The sequence below is a fragment of the Brettanomyces nanus genome, chromosome 1, assembly GCF_011074865.1.
Source record: "Brettanomyces nanus chromosome 1, complete sequence".
Taxonomy (NCBI): Eukaryota; Fungi; Ascomycota; class Pichiomycetes; order Pichiales; family Pichiaceae; genus Brettanomyces; species Brettanomyces nanus.
In genome coordinates this window covers 627,331-654,006 of record NC_052374.1, presented here as the reverse complement: position 1 = coordinate 654,006, position 26,676 = coordinate 627,331, and the positions used below count along the sequence as shown (strand labels likewise).

Here is a 26,676-nt window from a genome sequence, read left to right as displayed (position 1 = left end):
CTACTATCCTATTTAAAAATTTTTCCACTTCCACTCACTAAGCCTCTAACGCACTGGATCACTGGACCCCTCACGCATGCTCCCATATTCCCTTCTTTTCTTCAGCAGATTCGCATCGCACGGCTCCAGCAAGGTACAACTCTCCGGATTCAGGACCTGTAATTTAAGCAAGTCTTCGGTTTAATCGTAATCTCGGAACCCGCAGTTTAGGGCCTTTGTTTGATTTTTATTTTGCTTCGCCTTTACTAATTAGTTATTGTTTTCTTTCCTTCTACACATCATTCATCGCAAACTTTTCCCTTCCCCTTCTCCATTCTTGACTAGTTTCTTCTATGCCCATGTTAAGAAGGCATCATAAAAAGGCTAAAACTGGTTGCACTTCGTGTAAGAGGCGGAGAATAAAGGTAAGTTCCGACCGGCAAATGAAAGATCCATTACAGTTTGTTCTGGTCCAATTCATTGTATTCATTGTACTAACAGCTTCTTTTTCTTTTCCTTATTCAGTGCGATGAAGCCAAACCGATATGCCTGAAATGCCAAAAGCGTGGACTACAATGTGTATATCTTCCTCTTCCTCGAAGAACCCGTTTCAAAAGAGGCTCCTCAACTAGGTCTACTGTTGGTATTACCGGCTCAATTTCTTCTTCTTCAGTGGAGAGGCAGAACTCAATATCACCTGTTTCTTCCGATCCCGTAACTCGCAGGATCCCCTCCTTCATTCCTGCAATGGGTCATTTTGTTTCATCCAGAATGATGTCTCCCATTTCCGCCACTCCAAAGCCTGGTTTGACTCAAGTTCCAGTACTGATACCGATTCGGAATGCCGCCATTTCATCTTCGCAGCCACCTACGCAAACGTTTCAGCCATATGCTTCACGGATATTAGCAGATGAGTCGATCGATTCGGTTAAGTCTAATGAACGCTATCCGGATAATGAGCACTCTTATCTCCCACAGCCAGACTTTAGTAATATTTACCTACCTGTGGCTGACCCGATGTCTGGAGCGGATTCTGTTCCCGCTGAAGATACTCCAGAGCTGTATATGTCCTCAACTACCAACTACACTGGTGCGAATGGTAGCTTCGCTGATGGACTTGATCACACCAAAAAAAAGCAGTCTTCCCAGTTTGCATCTAATGATCACAAAAGCTCTCTCGAAGAGTGTGCTGCTATCAAGAGCGTGCATCCTATGTTTCTCTCTCGAAAGACCGATCTTTCATATGTTGAAGACCTCAAGATCCCTAAAGGCCTTCTTAGCTACACATTTTTTTCGGATGTAACCATGAAGTTGCACTTCTATGCAATGAATACGATGCCGTTCCGAATATGTTTGGATCCAAGCAATAGAATTCTGATTGTGGAGATCACGAAGTTTGCTCCATTGTATGATTTCATGTACCATTCTCTTCTGGCTGTTTCCCTCTTGGATTTGTACTACCAAAAGGTTCTGACTGGAACGGACGACGTCCTAGATCTGGATAAAAGCGTCTATTTAATGCTCGGTGACTATCATATGTCCAGGTCTATGCGTGAGTTAGTAGAAGAGGTTAAAGTGGAAGAGGATGTAAAGAAGTGTGTCACACTAATACTAACTACCATGATGCATATATTTTATGCCACTGGCTGTCCTCATCAAAAAATAGCATCCAAGACTTACTATACTCTTGGTAAAAATCTAGGTATTTTGTTCACCAGATATGCTCTGATATACAAGGGTTGTTCCTGTTTCAATAGAGCCTGCGCTCGCTACTGTCTTAATGATTTCTCTAGAAGTCCTTTGATATATTCTCCTACGTTCCTTTACGGATTGCTTGATGTTTTTTACCCACATTCAGATCAATCCTCTGGAAAGTTGAGAGTTAAGCCACTAGATAAGGAAGAAGTGGCTATTTTCACATCGTTGATAGATAGGCTCGACAGAGAATACAGAGCATATATGAACAACTTTGAGATTCCTAATCCCCTTAGAAGTGTAAGGTATGTTACCCTTGAAGGCCTTTCAAGTACCCCAGTGGGATCTCCTGTTTTGGATGGCCAGGGGCAGCATAGTTTTGAGTTTGATATGTACGGTACCCTGTCAAGATACATTGTTGATATTCCAGACAGATTTATCGAGATGGTTGATCTAGGAGATCCTCGAGCCTTGATCTTGGTGGCTTACAACATTCTCATTCTAAGTGTCAGAGTTTATGAGTACTGGCCTAAATCCGTTTTTGGAGACGAGATTATATACATTGACCACAGATTAGATAAGGTGGAGAACTCAGAGCTTTGGAAATCGTGGTTGTCCGTTGCTTATTTATCGGTTAATTCCCGGTAGGTTTTGTTTAACCATTTCCTACGTTTCTCAACCTTATACACATACATTCCCCTTTATATAAAATAAAGTTAAAAGCATTTCATTTTTGAAGAATTGTAACCAATTCCTTTTCTCTTATCAATTAAAGGAGACGGGCTTCAATTGTAAAAATGTTTACCAATCATTTATTTATATCCTTTTGAATTTTTGATATAATCTATACATAATGTCTAACGTTTTCTCTTGCTGAAGTCGAAAGAAAAGTGTGTGCTGGTTTCCATGGAACAGTAGTTTAGAAAGATTCAGGCACAACAGAAAGGTCGTCGTACAATACCTATTAATTCTGTACATATAATGAGATACTTTTTCATTTATCAACCGTGTCATGGCCAACCGCAATAGCCAGAAACCCTACGTAGTCTCTTATAAAAGGAGAAAATCATATTAAATGTCAATAAATCGTCTATACCAATGCTAAGAAATATATGGTCGGATGCCCTATAGATAGGCCATCATGCTTCTGCAGGGGTAATACTCATAGATTGAGAGAACCGCCATCCTTTCTAGCGCTCTGACCATACTTCTTGATTCTAATGGACTGGATAGCAATAAATCCGCTTGCATCAACAGGCTCAAAGCCAGTCAACTCATCCATAGAAGACTCGGTAGCATCATACAAATGCTCCGTGGAGGAATATCTGCCAAGAATGGACAAAGAACCCTTGTAACATCTTGCTCTAACAACACCATTGACAGTCTTCTGGGAAGGAGCAATCATAGTTCTGACGTACTCACACTCTGGAGTAAAGTACTTACCGTTGTACAACAATCTAGAATAAGTTGGGGTAACATAGCTGTCTCTGATAGCTCTAACCTCCCTGTCTAAAGTCAAACCTTCAAGATCAACATGGCAACTTCTTAAGATGGTCAATCCTGGAGTCTCATAACAACCTCTGGACTTGATGCCAATAAATCTGTTTTCAACAATATCAATTCTGCCGACACCGTTCCTTCTGGCAATAGCATTGGCCGTCAAGAATAACTTCACCGGGTCAGAAACCTCGGTACCATCGGCCAAGGTCAACTTAACAGGTATACCTTGCTTGTATTGTATGGTGAAATCTTCAGGCTCGTCAGGAGCGTCCAGAGGATCCACTGTTAACTTCCACATATCTTTTGGAGGCGTGTGATTTGGATCTTCCAAGATACCGGCCTCAAAAGAAATATGAGCCATGTTTTCATCTGTGGACCAGGGTTTAGATTTAGTCTGATGCACTGGAATACCCTTCTCAGTGGCATAGTCAAGCAAATCTTGTCTACCAGCAAATCTTTTGAAAAACGAAGGCTCTCTCCATGGAGTAATCACCTTGATATCAGGCTGCAAAGCGTAGAATGACAATTCAAATCTGACTTGATCATTTCCCTTACCAGTACATCCGTGTGTAACAGCAAAACAACCTTCCTGCTCAGCAACAGCAATCTGAGCCTTTGCAATAACAGGTCTGGCCAAGGCAGTACCCAATAAGTATACATTCTCATAAATAGCATTCACCTGGATAGCGGGGAAAAGAACCTTTTTCACATACTCCTCTTGAATGTCGACACAAACAAACTTAGTGGCACCGATAGCTAAAGCCTTGATCTTAGCAGCTTCAAAATCCTCTTCCTGACCAATGTTGGCCATAAAAGCAACGACTTCATATCCCTGTTCAATCAACCAGGCGAGAATAACAGAGGTATCCAAACCTCCCGAATAAGCCAAACAAACTTTACCTTTAGACATTATATGCGATATATTCTAAGATACTAAGAAAGCAAGATATACCAGTTATAGGGAAAGGAAAAAGGAAAAAAGTTCAGGTGTGGACCAAAGTTAAACGAGGAGGTCAAACCCTTCCTTTTTATAGGTGAATGGAAATGAAATTCGTGAGTCAATGATGGATAGGAAAGTACTTCCGGGTAACGGCGCTTAGTGTTAAAAATGCCAGATCGGGTAATTTTTGGTGCGCGTTAATATGTAATATGGCTATCTTCTTCAATTTTCCAGGTGAAAAATTTTCTTCAATGCGTCATAATTGGTTAATTTTCTCCTACAGTCCAGACTACGAAAGAAATCACTAACTTAGATGCCGTTGCTTGAAGGTTGTAACAAATATCCGTGAACGCCAGCTGTTATTTGTTAAAAGCCGATCGATAGATCTTAAGCCGCTGACGCCGCTGCTTGTATTCGACATCCCACCTCTATCTAATGTGAAGAACAATCGCACTTTTTTTCGTCCTCAAAAATAATCGACGCGGCTTTTTCCCTCTAAGGAATGGAGTCAATTTTGACACGAAGACGTTAGCGGTTACTAACATAAATACAAGAACGGAGGTCTTGGAAAAATGCTTACTAACGTGTGTATATATATGAATTATATACTCATTTGATCATTACCTTCGTTCCCCGTTCCCCGCAATATCTTCTTGCGGAATCCCTTCACCACATGGCCGAACTAGCAGCGTCAATTGCCATTTGCCATTTGCTATTTGGCTTTCGAGCCCCCACAATTTTTTCCTTTCTTAGCGGATCTGACTCACTGAAAATAGAAGGAAAAATTCAAAAAAAATTAACCGCTAAGCTAGCAAATCGGACTATTGAAGAACACAATGTATCTGACTGGACAGTAAAATCACTGAATTTCTTGTTCTGCTACAGTGGCGAAGTGTATATAAGGCCAGTTCCCCTCTCTTGAAGTGTATTCTTCTTAACGTTTCATCAATCTTTACTCCCAACTATGTCCTCATCTAAGGAAATCCAGGATTTTGCCGAAAAATATGGCATCAAAAATATCGAATTGGTGCAAACAGGAGCTCTTCTAAACGGAAAATGGTATAATGATACTGAGAACAATTTTGCAGTCAATAACCCCGCATTCAACCAGCCTATACTAAACGTTTACGATACTCCATTGGATAAAATTAAGCAATGTATTGAAGATGCCCAAGTCGCATTTGAAAAGTTCAGTAAGGAGACCACTGGCAGGGCCAGAAATACCATTTTAATGAAAATGTATGAGCTAGTTACTGAAAATACCGAAGATTTGGCTCGAATTATTACTGCGGAAAACGGCAAACCATTGGCAGAATCAAGAGGCGAGATTAAATACGCTGCATCGTTCTTCCAGTGGTACGCAGAAGAAGCCCCTCGAATCTATGGTGATATGATTCCCTCTGCTAGTGGATCAAAGCGTATTCTCACTATGAAGCAGCCTATCGGAGTGGTTGGTATTCTCACTCCTTGGAACTTTCCCGCTGCTATGATTACAAGAAAGCTGGGAGCCGCCATTGCTGCTGGCTGTACTGCTGTAATTAAACCAGCTTCAAATACTCCACTTACAGCTTTGGCAATAGCATACCTTGCTGAAAAGGCTGGTTTACCCAAAGGCGTGCTCAATATTTTTCCTACTGCCCATAACAAAAGCAGAGAGGTTGGCAGTATCGTGTGCGAGTCTCCGCTTGTGAAGAAAGTGTCTTTCACTGGTTCTACGGGAGTTGGCATGGCACTCATGTCACAATCTGCATCCACCTTGAAGAAACTCTCCATGGAATTGGGTGGCAATGCACCATTCATTGTTTTCAGTGATGCAGACTTGGAAAATGCTGTCAATGCTGCAATGGACTGCAAACTAAGACAGTCTGGTCAAACCTGCGTCTGTGCCAACAGATTGTTCATTCAAGAAGAAATATATGATAGATTCGCTGCCAGATTGGTGGAAAGAGTTAAGGCCACAAAATTGGGCAACGGCATGGATCCTGAAACGACTCATGGACCACTCATTCATGAGAAGGCAGTGAGCAAAGTGAGCTCTCAGGTGAAAGATGCCGTAAGTAAGGGAGCTAAAATTCTCACTGGAGGTAGAGTAGCTACTGAGCTAGGCCCAAACTTCTATGAATTAACGATACTTTCCGATGTGCCAACTACTGCTGATGTTAATATAGACGAGACATTTGGTCCTTTGGTACCACTAATTAAATTTAAGACTGAAGAGGAGGTTATTGGTCTAGCTAACGACACAGAGTACGGCCTAGCAGGTTATTTCTTCACTAAGGATTACACAAGACTTTTCCATGTGGCCGAACAGCTAAATTGTGGTATGATTGGTGTCAATACCGGTGCTATATCTGAGGCGGCATTACCCTTTGGAGGAGTGAATTGGTCAGGATTCGGAAGAGAAGGATCTAAATACGGAGTTGACGACTACGTTGTGATCAAATCTGTTGTGATTGGAAATTTATAATTGGATATTACGTAGTAATTTCAAACACTTGTGAAACAACTTCATAAGTTCTTCAACTTTCTTTCAACGGTGTCCACCTTATCCTTGGCAGTCTGGGCCTTATCAGTTCTTGTACCAACCCTGATATCGCTCTGTATTCTCAGGACCCCCATACTATGAACTTTTTCATGAAGTCTGCCAATAACATCCATAACTTCAGACCATTCGCCTTCGATGGTGGTGCCAGCACTATGTAGAGTACTTTTGAGACCACTATCTCTGATCATCTTTTCGGCCGCAGTCACATAGTTGGACACCGATGGGGCACCGGTACCAATTGGTAACAAACAAACATCAGCAATGCAATTAAGTTTAACGGGAATTCTAGGCATCGTGAAAATACTAGACAAAGCAAAATCGAAGCAACTCACTCTCTGTAACAATTGTCTTGATTACTTCAAATAGTCGGATATAGCCTCTCCGTTTATACTTCTCCAAGCGGTGTACAGATGCAAGAAATCCGCGCTCACTGTTATGCCCAAAGGAATGAAGAAGAGAGGGGGGGGGGGAAGAAGAAGAGAGGGGGGGGAAGAAAAACACGGAGAGATGCCTGGAATCAAAAAAAAAGGTTTATGTAATCTGGCTAGACAGGCCAAAATACTATCTTGCAGTTCAGGCCTAAAAGCTGTATATCATAACTACAGGGCTTGAGAAACTAATTGCGTTACGTCCTTTTTCTAACCAATGAGCTTAGACTTCACTGTGCCGAGAAATCTTCAGCCTGAAGTAGAAAGGAGCCTTTTCAGATTAGTTTCTGACTTTCAAGAAGGGTATTTAACGGAAAAGGGATACATAAAGAAACGACATGAAATACTGGAATCCTTGAATTTAAATGTACATAATATCCCCAATGTTAGAGGTGATTCAAGGGTTGACCCAAGGCACAACAGTACGCTTTCCAGAATTTCGACCTCTGCTGAATCAACGTTTGATCATACAGCCGCTCAAGACTTTTACTATTCACCATCTGAAACACAGGTTGATGGCTCTACAGGCAGCCCTTCGGAGGCACATATTTCGGGGCTTGATGCTGATGCTTATGAGTATTATAAATCACATGCGAAATCGGAGAACAGCGGAGTGCCTAAGGAGTTGCAGAGGCCCTTAGATCCAAGAGTTCTTGAACAGTACATTCAAACAGCAACATTCGACAATTTGGCCATGCTTTTGCGAAAGAGAGGAACTGTATATGCGAAAGATACTGCTATCATCATCATGGATCAAAGGGGAAAAGAGACACAAACGTTAACTTGGGATAAGTTGTATTTGAGAGCCGAGAAAGTTGCAAAACAGATTAAGACCAAGGCCGCATTATATCCTGGAGATAGGGTCTGCATTATTTATCAAAACATCGAGGTCATTGACTTTTTAGTGGCATTGTACGGATGCCTTTTGTCTGGTACGGTTGCCGTACCTATGAATAGTGGATTACCTGTGAAAGATATGGTTAAGATCATGACCGATACACAGTCACATCTTTGCCTTATGTCTGAATCTGTGTACAAACACTTTGAGAAACTGACACATAAACGGAAAACACCATTATGGCCAAAGGGAGTGGAAGTTTGGAAAACTAGCGATATGGGTACATACCAACCTTCCAAGAAGGAAGGACCTCCACCATTGAAGGTCAGCGATTTGGCATACATAGAATATTCAAGAGGATCGACGAGTGAGTTGAGAGGCGTTGCCATTTCTCATAGAACTATAATTCATCAGATGACCTCTCTTGCTTCGATTCTTTCCAGTAACCCTGACATCAAAAATGGCACTTTAATCAGACCTGCATCACAGTTTACTAGGTTGAAACATATGCTATTAAGTACCTTAGACGTGAGAGAATCAATTGGCTTAATTATAGGTGCGCTTTTCACCATATATTCAGGAAACACTCTAATTTGGGCCCACCAAAGGACCACCGAAGTTCCTGGATTGTATGCCCATATAATCTCGAAATTCAAGGTCTCTATATTACTTTCAGACTATCTAAGTTTGAAGCAGGTTGCCTACAACTATCAATCTTTTCCTCAATTGACGAGGACTTTTAACAAAAAAGTGAAAGTGAACTTATCTTCCGTGAAGTGGTGCTTAATCAATACTATGACTGTGGATTGTGAGTTTGATGATAAATTAAGTGATAGATGGTTCAAACCTCTAGGACATCCTAATCCTAGAAAAATTATAGCTCCAATGCTCTCTCTAAGTGAACACGGAGGAGCCATAATCTCCATACGCGATTGGATCGGCCACGAGGACCACCTCGGGTGTGTTTTTCAAAAACCGATGACAGACGAGGTTATTGCCAACGATGAAAACGAGGATGGAACTATGACTGAACAATTATCTGAGGTTTTAATCGATAAAGAGTCTCTTACTACCAATACTGTCAAAATAGTTAGCGACAGGCCGCCTCCCACCTCGTCTACGTACGATGACGAATCTTCTAAGTATATTCGTGTTGGGGCGTTTGGTTATCCAGTGCCAGATGCTACTCTTGCAGTTGTCAATCCTGAGGGCAAAATGTTAAGTGGCACTATGGAAGTCGGTGAGATCTGGGTTGACTCCCACTGCATATCAGGGGGATACTGGGGGCTTCCCGAGGAAACCCAATCGATTTTCCAAGCTGAATGCTCCGATTACGAGGGAATATTGAACTTGAACTTTGTGCGAACGGGACTTTTGGGATTTATCTACAGCGGTAATGTGTACATTTTGGGACTCTATGAGGATAGAATTAACCAGGATGTTACTTGGTATGACAAATATTTAGAGATTCAATCGCATAACCAGAAGTCCACCTCTACTGTTACTACAGAGCCAAATACAGAGGCCACAACTACTCCAGAAGAGAAGTCAGTTGAGTTACAAACACATATTACTCCCGGGGTTACTCAATATAGGTACCATTATGCTAGCCACCTGGTGAGAACTCTTGTTCGAAACATTCCGGAAGTTACCGACTGCTCTTTTTTTAATGTCAAAATCAACAATGAGTACCTCCCGGTTGCAATTATTGAATCATCTTCAGTGCCTCTTTCGAAGGAAAAGAACCCGATTCCTAAGGTGAACGAGACAGCTCTAAACGATATGACTTCGCAGGCATTTATGTTCATTGAGAGTGTTCATAAAGTCAGACTTTTCTGTGTGATGATTACTGCGCCAAATACGCTACCTCGGATCATTAGAAGCGGCCGTCTAGAAATTGCTAATATGCTTTGCAAGAGACGCTTTATGGAAGGCCGACTTTTTCCTACGTTTGTTAGATTTAACTTTGCAAACTCATTGGCTACAATTCATCATGGTGACGATTTAACGGGGGGAATTTGGTCTCGTTATTCATCTCAAATCAGAGTTGATGCACTAAGCTACGCCCAATTACAGTATTCTGGAATAGATATGAGAGATAATTGTACAGATGACCGGAAGAATATGGAACTCTCTGGCTACAAGAGCTTGGTCGATATTTTAAAGGTACGTGTAAGTCAACAACCAGATGAATTAGCGTTTGCTCTGATCGACGGAGGTAGTATCAAGGAGCTTAAACCACTATCATGGAAAAAGTTTGAAAATAGAGTTTTTGCCGTTTGCAGCTATATTTTGGAAAAGAAGAATTTAATGGCCGGTGACAATGTCATACTCGTGTACCACATGTCCGAAGAGTATGTTATTTGTCTTTATGCCTGCTGGTTTGCAGGATTGGTAGTTATACCGATCCCTCCACTTGATGCTACTCGTGCTGATGAAGACACAAAATCTTATACTGATATCATTAAAGAGTATGACGTTCGTGCTGTCTTTGTTAGTGGAGATATCGAGCAATCCATGAAAAGCAAGCCCATCAGTGCGAAGTTGAAACAATTGGTCAACGGCAAGCGAATGGAACTTCCAAAGTATAGAAATACGTCAAAGCATACAAAGAGTAATATCTCGTCGAAATCGATGCTTGTCAAGTTGGAGAACTATAGAAAGAGATTGAGAAAAACCAAACGTCAGGAATGCCTCCTCTGGATAACATGGAATGCAGACCATACATACAAGGGAGCTAGGCTTACATTTGGAAGCTTGCTGTCGTTGGCCATGAATCTAAAGGAAACCTGCCAGATGAGCAGCCTTAAGCCCATAGTGGCGTGTGTCAGGCATACCGCTGGACTAGGATTTTTGCAAGCCGCTGTCATGGGGATTTATCTTGGATGTACAACCTATTTGTTTTCCAGCGTTGAATATGGAGCAAATCCTACCGCATTTTGGATTTCACTTTCAAAATATAGTGTTGAAAATGTATTTGTGACAAGTAAGATGTTAGTATATGCTACTCGGACGGTCATCTCAAAGAGATGTGATCTTTCAAATTTGAAAAACCTCATGATTGGCTGGGAAGGTCGTCCAGACTCCAAGATCATGGATCGTTTCAAAGAAGCATTTCAACAATCCAATCTTCCCAGTACGGCGTTGTCCAATATTTACCAGCATCTTTTGAATCCGCTCATAACTATGAGATCTTTCCTCTCATTTGAGCCTGTGAATCTATGGCTCGATCCGCTCGCTTTGGCCCAAGGCTACATTAGTTTAGTGAATCCTCAAGACTATCCTGATTCAATTGAGGTTCAGGATTCCGGTATTGTCTCTATAAATACTCAAATCGCTGTGGTTAACCCAGAGACCAGACAACTTTGTAAGGTTGGCGAGCTTGGAGAAATATGGGTGTATTCTCAATCGACCCTAAGTGGCTTAAGCGGAAGTGCAAACACCAGAAATACTAACGACATCACACACGGCACAATTGAAAATTGGAACAGCGAAGTATCTTACTTGAGGACTGGAGACTTTGGATTTCTACACAGTGTTCATAAAAATGTAACGCAGGGAGACAATCCAGTGGAACTACAACTACTCTTTAATTTAGGAAAAATCGAAGAGAGTTTTGAAGTTCTTGGTTTGCAATACCTATCAAGTGACATTGAATCTACGTTGGAGCAGTTCAGAGTGATTCTCAAGGCTTGCGTCTTTAAGACAGGAAACTACGTCGTAGCAGTGCTGGAAACGTCAATGAAAAAAAATCATTGTTCGATTGTGCCTTTAATAGTGATGAGAATAATGAACAAGTTCAGGTTGATTATAGACGTGGTTTCGTTTGTCGCATCGGGTAGAATGCCAATTTCTCGGTTAGAAAAGGTGCAGAGAACTACTATTCTGAAACGCTGGATGGATGGTACCCTTAGACTGAGCTCGTCGTATGGCATTAACTTCGGTGAGGGATCGACCGTCAAAACGTTGAAATTGATGGAGGAGACAAACAAAGTGTGAACTCATGTAATATTACTGTAATATCTTAGCGTTGCTGTATTAAAAGCTAGCGAAAATGGTACGCACCAATTTCATAAAAAATGGAGCAGTCAGTGGCTATGATATAACATAATAAATCTATGATACAAAAGCTAAGAGTAAAGTAAAGCGAAGATAAATGGTGAACATCTTGCCTAGCGCTCAAGCTGACCGAACTTCTCATCCAGGATCTTATTCTTCATATGGGTATACCAATCATTCAAGTCCTTGTAGTTCTGGTGAAGCGCCACAATAATAAGAGTCATATTATCAAAGCCAATCCCTGTGACAGTATTTGCCATTCCAATGCAACTGTCTAATACTAACTCGTTGACATCAGTGAGCTTCTTGCCAAGGGAAAGCTCGTGGCGAATCACGTGGACAAGATCCTGAGGTCTATAACAGTCCCAGACACCATCACAAGCCACTATCAAAAACTCATCCTGAGTGGTGATTTTTCTGATAAACACATCAGGTTCGGCCGTCACTTGATACTCTTCTGGAGGAGTCAACTTCACTTTTTGCTTTGACCGAACTAGTGCAAACTTCCCATGATTCTTACTGTTGTGCATTTTGAAGTTGTAGTCACCAAATGCTCGACTAAGAGCGAGAATAGAGTTAACCCTATTTGCAGCAACATACCCACCATCATTGTGAATTCTCATCAACTCTCCCAAATGTTTGGGTTTATGATCGAGAGACATGTTCTTTGCAGCACCGCTTGTACTCAAAACACATCTTGAATCTCCTGCATTGGCAACAATGAAATACCCTTGAAATATTAACGCCACCACACCGGTAGAACCACTGTCGTTGTTTGGAGCATGATAATACATGGAATCTAGCCTCATGTAAGCATCCTTCATAACTTTTGGAAAGTTTATAAGCTCCAACACATCCTCACCGCGTATAAGCTTCCATTTTTGTTCATCTGATAGCTTCTGGATTTCTCCTTTAAGTCCTCTTGTCAACACAGATGGCAGACGTTCCGCCATATATCGAGAGGTGTTAGAACCACCGTGTCCATCAAACACTCCATATATATTGAATTTCACTCTCTTCATCACATAGTCCGTGTGTAAATGATCCTTCAAAAGCATATTTCCATTCAATTCATGTCTTGGAATTTGAGGTCGTTCTGCCTTTCCATGTCGATGTCCATCATTCAGGTCCTCGTGTGGCTCTTTGAATGTTGTTCGCTGTCCTTCCGACTTTACTCCAACACCGGAATCTGAAATACTTTTACTTTCCAGTTCGTGCACTATCTTCATCAACTTCGGATCTCTGATCTTAATCGGAAGTGTGTCGTTAATATCACAGTACGCATCTTCCATGCTGAGCCGATATCCTTGCATCTCTCCTATAGAATGAGAGATGTGATCATGCTGAACAAACGTAATGTTCTTCTCAGTTATAGGTTGTGACAATAATTGACCCATGTTGGTACAGCAGTTAATTCTTTAACCTTATTTGCATCAATGATGGCCCTTATCAATTAAACAACAACTAGGGCAAGCGAGGAAACTTGCAAATCTCTTTCTCGGAGGCCCGAACAATCTCAGTAAGGACAAAGGAAAAAAAAAAATGTTAAAATTGTCAGCCCGTTTTACGAAGTCAATTCAAACCCGGGTGAAAAAAATATAATGAAATACAGTTTTAATTTCTCGTACAATTTATTCGTAGATACCTAATTCCATTCTCTCGTGATCATTAAACCCTAGATAACTCCTTCACAAAAGTCTCCCCCCAATAACTAGCAGTGTACTTACGGATATACTTGAACATCTTGCGGAAGTTACTGGCCTTCTTTTCCTCACTTATAGTTAAACCTTCGTATATGGCTTCAGCGAGTTCTTCTGTATTCCACGGATTCACTATGATGGCTCCATTAAGATATTGAGCGGCACCGGCAAACTCACTTAATACTAACGAACCCTTTCCTTTCTCCTGGCAGGCAATGTACTCAAAACTAACCAAATTCATACCATCTCTCGTTGAGGAAACCAAACAGAGGTCACTGGCCGCATATACGGCAATAAGCTCTTCAAAGTTGACAGACTTATGTAGAAAATGAATAGGCACAAACTCTACAGTGCCATAGCGACCATTGATCCGGCCCACCAATTCGTTGACATTGGCGCGCAAATTCTGATATTCCTCAACATCACCTCTTGATGGAACAGCAATTTGAATAAGTACCACTTTTCCTACCCATTCAGGGTGGGCTTCGAGAAATACGTCTAAAGCGTGCAACTTCTGAGGAACACCCTTGATATAATCTAATCGATCAACACCTACAATCAACTTAGTGTCAGGTCCAAACATTTGCTTCAATTGCTGTATTCTAGCCTGAACAGAATCTTTCTTCAGACCAGTGAGAAACTTGTCGACGTCAATTCCAATGGGATCGGCACTAATAGTTACTTGTCTATGATCGTAATAAACACCCTGAGGGTTCGTGCGGATTTTGAGTATCTTCTCGACTGAACTGAGAAAGTGGCGAGCGTAATCATAAGTGTGGAATCCTATGAGATCACATCCCAGAACACCCCTCAAGATTTCGGCTCTCACTGGAAGAATCCTATATATCTCACTAGAGGGGAAAGGAGTATGCAAGAAAAATCCGATCTGAACATTTTTCAATCCCTTCTTTTTCAGTTGCTCTCGCAACATGGTAGGAACTAGCATAAGGTGGTAATCATGTACCCAGACAAGATCACCATCGTGAACTCTCTTTATAATTTCATTGCAAAACTGCTTGTTGGCCTGAATATACGCCGCCCAAGCAGCATCGTCAAAGTTCATTTCACCAGGGTGATAATGGAACAATGGCCAGAGGATAGAGTTGGAGAATCCGTTATAGTGAAGGTCTGCAACTTCATCACTTAGCCACACCGGGAAGCAGTTAAATTTCTCTTTCAAATCCTTCTCAATAACGGCGGCCTCATCTTTATCATCTACGGACATGCCCGGCCAGCCAAACCATTGAAACGGCCTTTTCATACCTTGTAATGCTGTAACTAGACCTCCGGATGACATGGAGTATCCATAATTGCCATCTTCGTCCTCCTTAATGGTGACCGGAATTCTATTCGATGCCACGATGACATTGCCATGATGTTTTGCTAACTCTTGTGACATTTCTGGAATTAGGCCGAATAACCAAAATATTTATTTAAGCTGATTTAGTAGCAAGAGAGATACTCAGGTGGTACAAGAATTAATAAGGGGAAAATATAATTTAAGGAACTTGCAGAATGACGAAATATAAAATTAAGGCAGCGCTAACGGAGGAAGATAAAGCACCGCGGATTTTTAGGGTATGGGATAGTAATACCAAGTCGGCTTCACTCACCGAGTTTTGGAGCCAATGATTGAAATAGAGCTCAAGCAAGCAATCAGTATCTTGTAAATCACATCTGAAGTTCTCCTGACCCATCTTGTTTCCTAACTGCTTAGTTGATAATCCTCAACAATTATTGCTCATAATACCGATATGCCTTACCCAATAAGACTAAAGAGGGATAATCCCCGTTATAACTTGGTGTACGGATGCAATATTATAAAAGGGTATATTACAACCTCTCTAAACTGGTATAGATGGTTAAAGAGGGTAGGTAGGTAGGCCACTTGACTCATTGAGTTCTGCGGTAATAGCCTTCGAGTCCCAATAGCTGAGCGAGTGAGCTACAGCTTCATATATATATTTTTCTCTTCTGTTCTCAGAACCAGGCTTTCATCTTTTCCTGTAAGGATCGTTGTTTGTATTATGGATTTCATATGGTTCATATTCTCAATTCCTTCTGTGATTGATACATTCCTCACTTCTAGACATGCTGCAAATAGTATCGATGGGCCTAGCGATATTGATAAGATAAATGAGTCCAAATTAGCTGAAGAGGCCATCCAGCGATCTTCCGGATACAGAGCGGTAAACATCCCAAGCTACTTTACAGGTGAACTAGAGGACTCCATCGACTTGCAGATCAAATCTCTTCTCTATGATTATCGACGACTTAAAATCAATGCATTGAGTCCATTTCTGAAACAGGATCCTACATCAGGAGGATATGACTTTGACTACGTACATTCATCTTACACCAAACCCAGTGATACAAAGGAGGATGATTTCATACACAACAAAAGATTGGATACCATATATAATCTCACACGGTTCAAAGAGGAACTATTGAATAACCCCTATCGAGTCCTAATCGACTACATAAAGAATAGGTTTCGTTCTTTGCTAATTCTCAGCGACTCACCCGACCAGATGCATCAACTTCCGGAATTGAATACTGCACAGCATTTTGAATTTCTTGTGTTGAGGCCAAACGATTCAGAAGAGAAGTATGTCGATGTACTTGTTAACAAATCTGGCATATACAACGAACATGGAGTAAACAAGAAACTCAGGATGCAAATATTGATGAAAGTGATGAATCGACAGCGTGATCTCTGCGGTCCCAACACCTTCAATAAGGATGACAGAGCTAGTATTATTAAATGCTATCTTGAGAATTTGGGACTACATATTCAAGTCGAAAGAATATATAGGGCTACACTTAAATCAAAGAGAAAAGAGGCTTGTGAGGCGCTGATCAAGCTTTCCGGAGACAAATCCTTTGAAACCTCTACGAATCTTAAACGACGAAGATCTCAGATGGTGACTCAGGATATTACCACTGGTAACTGTCTTCATATAAACGAAGAAAAGCCCGTGGTTGTTTCAACGAACTTATTTGATGAGACCACACCGCACACGAATAATGGAAGACCTGTCACTCTTGGTTGCAGTGCTGAAAAATTCGAGAACATCTACATTTCTGAAACCACATCTGATACACATCTGAGGGCATCTGATTCAGAGTCACAAGCATCAAGTAGTGCCAGTAGCTGCAGCACCAGTAAGTTTTTTTCCACAGAAGAGAAACTACTATTCTATGAACAGAGTAAGATGGCTGTTAGAATACGAATTGAAAGAGAAAGACTCTATTTGATTTGAACTGTAAAATCTAGTATTAATAACTTCTTCTTCACTAATGTATATTTAGAATTGTAATGCATCACAGTACTGCTGGCAAAGGTCACTGAGATAGTCCAACTTTGTCTCACTGAGAACATTGAAACATAGGTTTCCTTCTGGGAAATTATACGTTTCAATCAGTTCCTTTATTTTGCCGATACTTTTGGTGAACCTCATTATCAGCCTATTCTTTCTCTCTACATCCGTAAGCTGTCTTCGCCTATCTTCTTCCCGTTCTCGCTCATCTTCTTTCTCATCCAGATGCTCAATTTCAATTAGAAACCCCTTAAATGCTCCATGTAAAAAGCAATTACTGGTCCGAAGCTTAAACTTTTCTACTTGATCTTCCATGGCCTCCGATCCATCGCTCGATTGATTTGGAAGTGGAACGCTTATGATATATCCAAACCCTCCTTCACCTCTGATCGCCTGCTTCAGAGACCACAAACTTTGAAGCTTTGATATGATCAAAAAGTTGAAATTCTCCTTGGTATCAATAGCCAAGTTGTTACAGCATCCAAGACTTATATGCTCCAGCAATTTCTTATTTCTGGTGGCCTCCTCGATGGTATCCTCCTGATTCTTCTTCATAGCTCTCATAACAAGATCCTCATTATCATTGGCATCATTCTCATCATCGCTCGCGCTATCATTCTCACTCCGCTCATAATCGACAAGATCTTTCTCCAAGCTTGCGGTTGCTCTATCCGAATTGGGAATCGTCGTTACTATAGATTTCGTATTATTGATAATGCTAATAGTCTGTTTTTTCCCGCCCAAATATGATAGAGCTAAGCTGTAAAGATATCTATTCGGAACTTGACTTGGATGGATTTCAGCAGGTTTCGAAAACTTGTTGTTGAGGAATATCTGTAGCTCAAAACTCCAGGGACCTAACAATTGAGGAAGCTCGTTAGAGATTTGATCATGAAATGTTGTGATGGTGGACGGTGATGCATGCTGTACAAATAGAACTCTGTAATCAACGTTAGTATAATTTCAAAGCAGGTGATCTAGTACTCATTAACTTACGCAGTAACCATTATTATTATAACCCAAAACAGAGAGAAATATCTAACAAGGTGAAGAGGAATGATATCATTAATAGCGATTGAGATCGCGATCTCAGTTTTATAAATTGAATATTTTACGTCCCCCGACGCTTCATCTAAGGTAGGGAAACAGTGTCTTTTCCTTATTGCAAATTACTGATGACAACACTCTTAGAGGAAAAACGACGAATCTTGCAGGAACTTGATCTTATTGAGTCCTCCATTACAAAGCGAATCCGGAGGAACCCTGATATCTATATTCCTTCTATAACTTCAAAGGACCATGGCATCCTTGGTAGAAAGAAAAGGATATCACCTAGCGAAACCTTGTTACAGCAGCATGAAATCAAACATTTCATAGATAGATACAAGATTCAGGTGAAAAAACTATCCAAGCTTTCTTCTGAAATGGATGCCGATTTAACAGATGAGTTAAAAGTGATGAAAAGTGAAGAGGCTTTTGAGATCTTCGTGAAACTTTACAAGAAGTCTATTGAAGAGGATAAAAATCAGGCATTTCTAAAGACTAAGAAAGATTGGCAGATATACGATATGTTCTCTTCAAATGATGACTATCTCGAACTACGACAAAGGTTTGACGGACAGAAAACGAATGACAAAGAAATCAGTAAAAAGAAAAGGCATCTCTATAGAGTGCTTAGTGAGTTTTGCAAAGACATGACGTTGTCTTCGATTTTTTCCCGTACAGAAGAGTTTGGGAAATACCTAGATCTACACACACAGTACAAGAAGTGGCTAGTGCTTCCGAGAATCAAGCCAATCAATACCGACAAAATTCCTGGATATTTGGAGTACCTTGGTGAAATCACTAAATTTGACGATGATTTGTTCAACAAGAGTGATCAATATTACGAATATCTAATGGATCTATCCGCATACATTGAAAGATACTGGATTAAAATAAATCCATTAATGAGACCGGAAAGATCTCTCGTGAGTATCAAAAATCGATTTACAGAAATGCACTTCAAGGAACCAAGAGAACAAGGTATTTATTGCATGGCTTGCAAGAAGACATTTGCGAAGGATACCGTGTATAACTCCCATCTTAATGGTAAGAAACATCGGAAGTCTGTGACTGAGAATCGCAGGGGAGAGGTGCTAAAGTTAGAGTATTTCATTAAAGAGGTACTTACTACCTTATTAGCAGATCAGATGTCAAAGACACAAAGCGAAACAGAGAGATTTAATCTACTTACTGTAAGAGAACGGCAGATGGAGTTGACCAAAATACAGGATATTTCGCTTTACGAAATAGACTATTTTGCAACAGACTCTGATGACGATGTTGTGGGAGCAGACGCAGAAGCATATGGCTCAAATGCAAATGGAAATATCGAGGATGACGAAGACGGTCATGGCCAAAATTACAATCCACTCAATCTTCCATTAGGCCCAGACGGGTCACCAATACCTTACTGGTTATGGAAGGCCAGTGGATTGGGACTGGAATTTGGTTGTGAGGTTTGTGGAAATATCGAGTACCACGGAAGACGTGCTTTCAGCAACCATTTTTCCGAACCAAGACATGTAAATGGTTTGCAGATGCTCGGTGTTACCGAGGATTTTTCTCTCTACAAGGACTTGAATAAAATTGATGATGTGCTAAAATTACTAGGGAATCTTCAGAAGAGGCAGCGTGAAATTATTCATCTTAAAGAGTCTGGCGAGGAAGTTGAAGATGAGGACGGAAATGCACTCAGCAAAAAGGCTTACCAGCAGTTGAAAAAACAGGGATTGTTATAAGTCACATCAAGTTATATTTCCTATTAGTACACAATTTACATAAATTAGCTGCCATCCGTAGCAGGAATCTCCTTCGGCGCATACTTCTTTAGATACTTCAAACATGAGTTTTTCAATTGTTCATTGTTCTTATTATCTGCCTCCACATACATTTCCTTCAACAAGTCAATACAACCTTGAAACAGAGGAGGACGAAACATCATGAGATAAAGCACCGACTGGAAGCCAAGCTTTGATCTTGCAGGGTCCGCGCAAACTGACCTTATCTTTAGGATCATCTCTTTACTTAGGTATGGCAACTCACTGAGCAACCGGATGAAAACTTTTCTATCAGAGGGATCCAAAAATGGAATCAAGGTATCCAAGACTTTGCCGGTATAGTGTGTATATGTTGTATGAGTTTCTTCATTACCCGCATCTTCCGATTTAATACTCTCGTTGTAATACTCTTCATTGAGCCACTCTATAACACCGGTAAGCCCATCCTTTATATCAACTTGAAAATACTCAAAGATGGCCTCCCTAATATAATTGGAAATTTCTTCGTTCAAAATAGTACCTCTGGTAGCCAGTCTGGAAAGAATCTTTATCCAAGAATCACTTTTCCATTTTGAAATTGCGACCTTACTAAGATTATTTCCAGAAATCGGCTCATCGGTATTATCATCAACATTCTGAGAGGCAAGCCTGATAAAGTTATCGATGATACTTTTGATCTGTACCTTTTTTTGGTTGATGTCAAGAGTTTTTGGCAATGGGACGGAGTAAACATCTTCCTCCGAAAATACATCATCTTCATCATCATCATCAGAAGGGATCTTGGATTCTGATTTAACGACTGCTGAAGGATCGTAAGTATCATCACCTTCATTCTCATCGCCCAAATCCGCATTTCCCGCGAACATATAATCATCACGGGTCATGATCTCTATGTACCTATCGGAAGCCAACCCTAAGCCTTTCGCCAATTTCTGAATATCAACTTTAGATAATGCCGCAATTACCATCTTAGAAAGCATGTCAGGAGATATGGTGGACATATCAAAGTTCTCAAGTGCATCTCCAGGTTTGAGCAATGAGTAAATAGACTTATAATCATTCGCACGAGCTATCCGGCATTCGTTGTAGAAATCAATAGGTTCATGCATCTTATTATCTTTATCAGCCAATTTTCTTCTTTTACGAAGCCTCTGCACTTCATCCTCATCCTCGTCATCTTCACTATCTTCTAGAATACTTTTCTTTCTCAATTCAGCAGTTTTATCTACTAAATATCTTAGCTTATTCTCAAAACGTGCCTTCAAGCTTGGATCCTTATTGATGAAACCCCTATTAAGTAGCAGAGAAATGATAATTTTGTCGAGCCGATCATTGAATCGCCTATTCATTCTCAATTTCAATTTGTCAGCTTCAAACTTGGGATCTCGTTTAAGTTGCGCCTCATAGCCAAGGATAAAGCTAAGAAATTTACTAGAAACAACATTGGGTCTCAATCTAAATAACGTCATAAGCACAGAGACAACGGCCGAAAACACAGCCGTAGGAATGAGTATATCATCATTCACAGTAGAAAATAACCTATCAAGCAATGCCTGTCCCTGAGAGCCAATGTTAGAATTGTAAAGAAATGGATGATCTTTATCTACCAGAGCTATGGAAATGTCGTTCATATCTTTAACTTTCTTATCTCTAGAGGAAGATGCAGGAGGAAGATGTGTTGCTATCACTTTTCCAATGAGTCTAATTGTAGCATTTTTGCAGCTGATAGATCTGTACCAATCAGCATCTCGGTTATATGATAGTAAAGGGTAAGCACTTGGCCATTGGGAGACCACAAAGTCTCTAGTCTTGCACAAAGTAGCCCATAGAGGTTTATCAGGATGATCAATAAATCGGTAGAACATCAAGTCATAAGTGCTTGACAATATTTCAATACATCTTTCAGTAATCTTATATTTTGGCAGCCTATTGTGAACTTGGTCACTCTCTTCCACCATAATCAGTCTTGATAACATGTCAATAATCTTTGTAGAATTATTGCATCGAAGTTCGAAAGATTGAATCTTTCTCAAGTAGTATGCTTGGTAAACAAACTCGAGACAATGCGATTGGATAATGTAATTGTCAATTGGTTGTGATATACTGATGGTGGCAATAGTATCCAACACTTGATCAAAATATTTGCTATCATCGAAGGCCAACTTGGTAGCCTCTTCAATCTGATGGGTTTGTGCATTCAAATGTTCTTCGGTCGGCACTGATGACGACATAATGCTTTGAATTTTGGTTTACAACAAGGTAGAAAAAGCTTTCTTTTAATAAAGGTAATCAACAACAAGACACATTCACTAGGTGTGTGCTATGCGTAATACTAGATTTGAGGTATTTTATAACGTGAGAGACACACAGGAATAAAAAGAGATCAAAAAATATAGAGTTTCCAAGTTCCACTTGAGATGCTGCTGAACTGTGATACTTTTGGTTTCACGTAGTTGGGGTATCAACAAGTCTAAGAAGATGACAGAGGAGTTTATTTTGTTAAGTGTGGCTTGCCGTGTCAGTTTTTCTTCATCATTATTTTTTTCCATTAGCCTCAAAGTAGAAGAAAAAATTTTAAGGATGTACAAATTAGGGATTGGCTTTAGATATTGATTGATTGTACTAAGTATACAAAAGTGCTGTCCATTGGATAGTTTAGTGTTGAAGGTGGGGTGGAAGCTCCTGGGTTTCTTTATCATTATCTCCGTGAAAGTCGGAACGACCGTCGTCCGGAACATATTCATCCTTATCACCAGGAGCACCAGTAACCCTAGTAGAACCAGTAGCACCAGCGAAACCACTTCCCTGCTCAGTATGCTCTCTATGATCAGCATCTGGCGGTACATATGTTTCGTGCTGAAACTCTCTCTCCCGTGTTGATGCATATCTGAAATCCTGCTCAGGCTCGCGAGACGTAAAACTATCATATTGAGGTCTGTCGTTGTACTGATGACTATCGATATTCTGCGGCCTGCGATTATACTGCAGACCGTCATTATATCTGCGCTCACGATCTCCGTGGTAGTTATCTCTATCACCTCTCTCAGCACGATATCCACGTCTAGGCCCACCTCTGTAACTCTGTCTGTATCCACGATTACGGTCCCCTCCTCGATCGCCTCTATCTCCGAAATCACCACGGTTACCTCGGCTGCCCCAGTTACCACGGTTATCCCTATCACCTCGATCACCACGACTGCCCCGGTCATCGTATCTCTCTCTGTATCTTCTCTTGAGCCGTCTTCTTTGAAGAACGTGCTGTTTCTGACCTCCATCAAGACCCCTTCCAAATTGACGACCCTCCTCAAAACCAGGATCAAGATCAATATCCATCGGCTTACCATTAATCTTGGACTTGTTCAAAAATTTCACTGCATTGAGTGCGCTATTTGCTTTCTGGAATATGATGAAGCAGAAACCTGTAGGTGTCAATTTATTCTTATCCAATCCCATTATTATCTGCTTGATTGTACCACAGTCACTGAATAATTCAAACAATTGCTCTTCCGTTGTAGTAAACGACAATTTCCCTATGTATACTGTTGCTGACTCCATCGACTTCTTCAAGTTAGAATATCCATTAGCTTCATCTCTGCGAGCTTTGTTGACCAAATATGCCGAGGGCCTATCTAACCTAAAGGTCGAATTTTTGAAGCTTGTGGTATCAAATTCTCCTAAACTAGACATCACTGGAAACTTGATGGAGTGAAAACAAAGCTCTAAGCAAAATCACTCCAGACAGAAGCCGCGTTATGACTCGCCCAACACCGATTCGGCTTTTTATTAAGCGAGTGAGTAGGTTCGCTGGTGTACAGATGCATAAACGTGGCTGAGCACAGTGATCAATGACGGACAAAGATATATTCTCCATTGGCACTTGAAGCTAATCATTTTTCTTGCTTTTCAGCAAAAGCGCATTTGAGAGCACAATCGACTAGATTCGTATATCAAGAATACAGCCTTGATCCATTGATCTGATCAGGGCTGTTACACTTTCTAATCAGAAATTATTCAACTTTCAAGCATTGCGCGAGGTACTGAAGACCGAAGCATTGCACGACAGTTCTACGATCCATGCTACTCCCTATTCCTAGATATGATCAATATGTAGATGTAATATTAGTATTGAAGAGCACATATTCATTCGGCCAGATATACAATGTCTATTTCGCTGACCCAAAATTATTGCTCTTCCCCACCCCCCTCTCCTGCTGCCGTACCTGAAAAGGAATTACCGCCAATCATCCTCCTTCTTCCCCCACATCAGCCACAATACCGTCAGATATTGTTCGGGAAAAAACCCAAAAAGTGAGAGAAAAATTACTTCAACAAAAAAAATGGATGACTTCGAATGCAGCATTTCCGCCTATTTTTTGTCCTTTTGTATTTCGTCCATTTTGGTCTTTATCCATTTTTTTTCTATTCTTACCGTTCTATTAAAGGCAAACCTCCTTGAACTAGAGTTCATATCCTCGACTCAATATCTTAAGCGCAGGCTCAGAGATAACAAAAAGTACTAATACTCATAAAGAAAGGCTTAGGAAATAAGAGCTTATTTTTTCCGTGGAGCTTAACTTTTTATACTATCTGAATCCTCATAACATAGAGATACAAAGCTCGAGATCCGTTAGCATATTCTTTTTTCCTCTTTGTGTCCGCTCCTCCAAAGCATGGGAAATACATCGAGTAAAGATGAATCATCTGGCTCCTCTTCTGCCGTAGCTTCTGGCGGCAACGACGATCCTGACCCGTCGCCGTCGGCGCGACGGAATTTTCAATATACTAATAATGATCGTACCGGTGTGTACGATCAGGTTACCATGAATGGTAACGAATACGATAACAACAACACTAACGACAATGCAAATACCAACTTCAACCTTAAAAGCAACAACGATAACAAGAAGAACAAACAGGCCAAAGTGAGTAAGAGGAACCACGAGAGCGACCACGATGATGATAAGGCTTCCCAGTTCCATTTGGGATTATCCAAGGCTGATGCTGATAACTCTTTATCAGTAAGCATATCATCTTCGTCAACTTCCACTGCCTCCTCTTCCTCTTCTTCGTACTCCTCATCTCTTTCCGATGTGCCTTTAAAGGCATCGGTGCTTCAGATGACTGTAACTGATGCTACAGTTGGTTCACTGTCGAATTCCTTTGAAAGCAACCTGGACTCGTGTTTCACTTCGAACTCTGTGTCGTCAGGTTCTTCGGGGACCACTCCTCCTTCCTCCAGGGATAAGTCACTGTATCCTATCAAAGAGCATTCTGTTCTAGCTTTGAATAGTCCACAGAAGGCTGTGTTTCACCAGGAGGATCTCAAATCGCCTATCTTTAGCAAACCAACGGGGCATCATCATGAAGAGATATCTGAAAGGGTAAAAAGCTTCAAGGAACTACTGACGGCCGATGCAGCAAAACATGTTGTTTCCTGTCTTGACAAAGGTCAAAGGAAGGAAGTAAGTGTACTTGCTTCACCGGTCACGTCTAAACATTCGAGTCGTCATGGTAAGAAGCATTTTGCTAATGTAGACTCAATCATTGAAAGACTTGTGGAAGCCGGCCTTTCTAAAAGGGCTTCTAAGAAATTTATAATTTCTGTAGATGAGATTAGATTTATCTGTGCCAAGACCAGAGACATCTTTATGAGTCAGCCGATGATGTTAGAGTTAGCTGCTCCAGTAAAGATTGCCGGTGATATACATGGGCAATTTCATGACCTCTTAAGAATCTTCAAGCTATGCGGTTTCCCCCCAAATGCTAATTACTTGTTTCTGGGTGATTATGTTGATAGAGGTAAGCAATCCTTGGAGACTATCATTCTTCTTCTGTGCTTGAAAATTAAGTTTCCCGAGAACTTCTTCATGTTAAGAGGTAATCATGAAAGCGCAGGCATCACTAGAATGTATGGATTTTACGACGAGTGTAAGAGAAGATCTAGTCTGAAGAGTTGGAAGATGCTTGTCGATGTTTTCAATACTCTGCCGGTTGCGGCGACAATTGCGGGTAGGATCTTCTGTGTTCATGGTGGATTATCCCCTCAGTTGACTGACTTGAATCAAATCAAGAAGATTCAAAGACCTACGGATATTCCAGAGGAAGGACTACTTTCCGATCTTTTATGGTCTGATCCCCAGGTATCAGGTGCCACAGAGGAATACTTATCCTCTCGCTCCGAAAAGTCACTCAATTCTGGCGCAAGTTCTTCATCTCTTTCTAGTCTTCCCTTATATTCCCCTTCCCCTACAGATTCATCGTTACCACACTCTTCCCAACACTTTTTGAATAGTCATCATATAGGAGACTGGACTGAAAATGATAGAGGCGTTTCTTATTGCTTTAGCAGAAGAGTCGTTAATCGTTTTTGCCAACGTTTCGATTTGGATCTAGTGGCGCGGGGTCACATGGTAGTGGAACAAGGCTATGAGTTTTTTGCAAAGAGGAAGTTAGTTACTGTTTTCTCAGCACCAAATTATTGTGGAGAGTTTGATAACTGGGGTGCTGTTATGAATGTGAACAAAAAATTGATGTGCTCGTTCGAACTTTTAAAACCATCCCGTATTAAGCGTGATTGAATCTTGCCTTTTGCCTATATGTTTGTTTGGTGTGCATATAAATGGAGCACGCTGCTTCTTGCGACCTTTACTAAATTTCGTTTTTCCGTTCTTTTTTAACATCATTCTTGTTTTTTCTTTCCTTTTATTAACATTATATCCATATGACTTCGAGTGTCATAGGACGGTTTTCCTTACGACTTGAAATGAGATAACTATTATTTTATCTAGTGCTTTCTTTTGTATGTTTATTCAACATCAGTTCATTTTCTACAATTTTAATATAAGAACAT

The 26,676-nt window shown here is 40.7% G+C and overlaps 12 protein-coding genes across 12 annotated transcripts; 6 read left to right on the top strand and 6 right to left on the bottom strand.

Annotated features, from left to right (window-relative positions):
• Nucleotides 1-726: 726 nt before the first annotated feature.
• FOA43_000310 (uncharacterized protein) lies at nt 727-2,322 on the top strand (the record flags this gene model as incomplete). Its single annotated transcript, XM_038920643.1, has 1 exon — nt 727-2,322. The coding sequence occupies one exon, from the start codon at nt 727-729 to the stop codon at nt 2,320-2,322; it is 1,596 nt and encodes a 531-aa protein (XP_038776571.1).
• A 514-nt stretch (nt 2,323-2,836) lies between these two features.
• Nucleotides 2,837-4,084, bottom strand: ARG1 (argininosuccinate synthetase; the record flags this gene model as incomplete). The annotated part of the gene is made up of 1 exon (XM_038920642.1): nt 2,837-4,084. One exon carries the CDS (start codon nt 4,082-4,084, stop codon nt 2,837-2,839), a length of 1,248 nt encoding a protein of 415 aa, XP_038776570.1.
• Nucleotides 4,085-5,078: 994 nt separating this feature from the next.
• FOA43_000308 (uncharacterized protein) lies at nt 5,079-6,581 on the top strand (the record flags this gene model as incomplete). Its single annotated transcript, XM_038920641.1, has 1 exon — nt 5,079-6,581. One exon carries the CDS (start codon nt 5,079-5,081, stop codon nt 6,579-6,581), a length of 1,503 nt encoding a protein of 500 aa, XP_038776569.1.
• Nucleotides 6,582-6,622: 41 nt separating this feature from the next.
• Nucleotides 6,623-6,952, bottom strand: ECM15 (UPF0045 protein M15; the record flags this gene model as incomplete). The annotated part of the gene is made up of 1 exon (XM_038920640.1): nt 6,623-6,952. One exon carries the CDS (start codon nt 6,950-6,952, stop codon nt 6,623-6,625), a length of 330 nt encoding a protein of 109 aa, XP_038776568.1.
• Nucleotides 6,953-7,304: 352 nt separating this feature from the next.
• Nucleotides 7,305-11,924, top strand: FOA43_000306 (uncharacterized protein; the record flags this gene model as incomplete). Its single annotated transcript, XM_038920639.1, has 1 exon — nt 7,305-11,924. The coding sequence occupies one exon, from the start codon at nt 7,305-7,307 to the stop codon at nt 11,922-11,924; it is 4,620 nt and encodes a 1,539-aa protein (XP_038776567.1).
• Nucleotides 11,925-12,097: 173 nt separating this feature from the next.
• FOA43_000305 (uncharacterized protein) lies at nt 12,098-13,381 on the bottom strand (the record flags this gene model as incomplete). Its single annotated transcript, XM_038920638.1, has 1 exon — nt 12,098-13,381. The coding sequence occupies one exon, from the start codon at nt 13,379-13,381 to the stop codon at nt 12,098-12,100; it is 1,284 nt and encodes a 427-aa protein (XP_038776566.1).
• A 271-nt stretch (nt 13,382-13,652) lies between these two features.
• Nucleotides 13,653-15,083, bottom strand: TPS1 (Trehalose-6-P synthase/phosphatase complex synthase subunit; the record flags this gene model as incomplete). Its single annotated transcript, XM_038920637.1, has 1 exon — nt 13,653-15,083. One exon carries the CDS (start codon nt 15,081-15,083, stop codon nt 13,653-13,655), a length of 1,431 nt encoding a protein of 476 aa, XP_038776565.1.
• A 628-nt stretch (nt 15,084-15,711) lies between these two features.
• On the top strand, nt 15,712-16,947 carry FOA43_000303 (uncharacterized protein; the record flags this gene model as incomplete). Its single annotated transcript, XM_038920636.1, has 1 exon — nt 15,712-16,947. The coding sequence occupies one exon, from the start codon at nt 15,712-15,714 to the stop codon at nt 16,945-16,947; it is 1,236 nt and encodes a 411-aa protein (XP_038776564.1).
• Nucleotides 16,948-17,719: 772 nt separating this feature from the next.
• FOA43_000302 (uncharacterized protein) lies at nt 17,720-19,787 on the top strand (the record flags this gene model as incomplete). Its single annotated transcript, XM_038920635.1, has 2 exons — nt 17,720-17,728; nt 18,219-19,787. The coding sequence occupies 2 exons, from the start codon at nt 17,720-17,722 to the stop codon at nt 19,785-19,787; spliced, it is 1,578 nt and encodes a 525-aa protein (XP_038776563.1).
• Nucleotides 19,788-19,831: 44 nt separating this feature from the next.
• FOA43_000301 (uncharacterized protein) lies at nt 19,832-22,057 on the bottom strand (the record flags this gene model as incomplete). The annotated part of the gene is made up of 1 exon (XM_038920634.1): nt 19,832-22,057. One exon carries the CDS (start codon nt 22,055-22,057, stop codon nt 19,832-19,834), a length of 2,226 nt encoding a protein of 741 aa, XP_038776562.1.
• A 424-nt stretch (nt 22,058-22,481) lies between these two features.
• On the bottom strand, nt 22,482-23,513 carry FOA43_000300 (uncharacterized protein; the record flags this gene model as incomplete). Its single annotated transcript, XM_038920633.1, has 1 exon — nt 22,482-23,513. The coding sequence occupies one exon, from the start codon at nt 23,511-23,513 to the stop codon at nt 22,482-22,484; it is 1,032 nt and encodes a 343-aa protein (XP_038776561.1).
• Nucleotides 23,514-24,496: 983 nt separating this feature from the next.
• Nucleotides 24,497-26,404, top strand: FOA43_000299 (uncharacterized protein; the record flags this gene model as incomplete). Its single annotated transcript, XM_038920632.1, has 1 exon — nt 24,497-26,404. The coding sequence occupies one exon, from the start codon at nt 24,497-24,499 to the stop codon at nt 26,402-26,404; it is 1,908 nt and encodes a 635-aa protein (XP_038776560.1).
• Nucleotides 26,405-26,676: the final 272 nt, after the last annotated feature.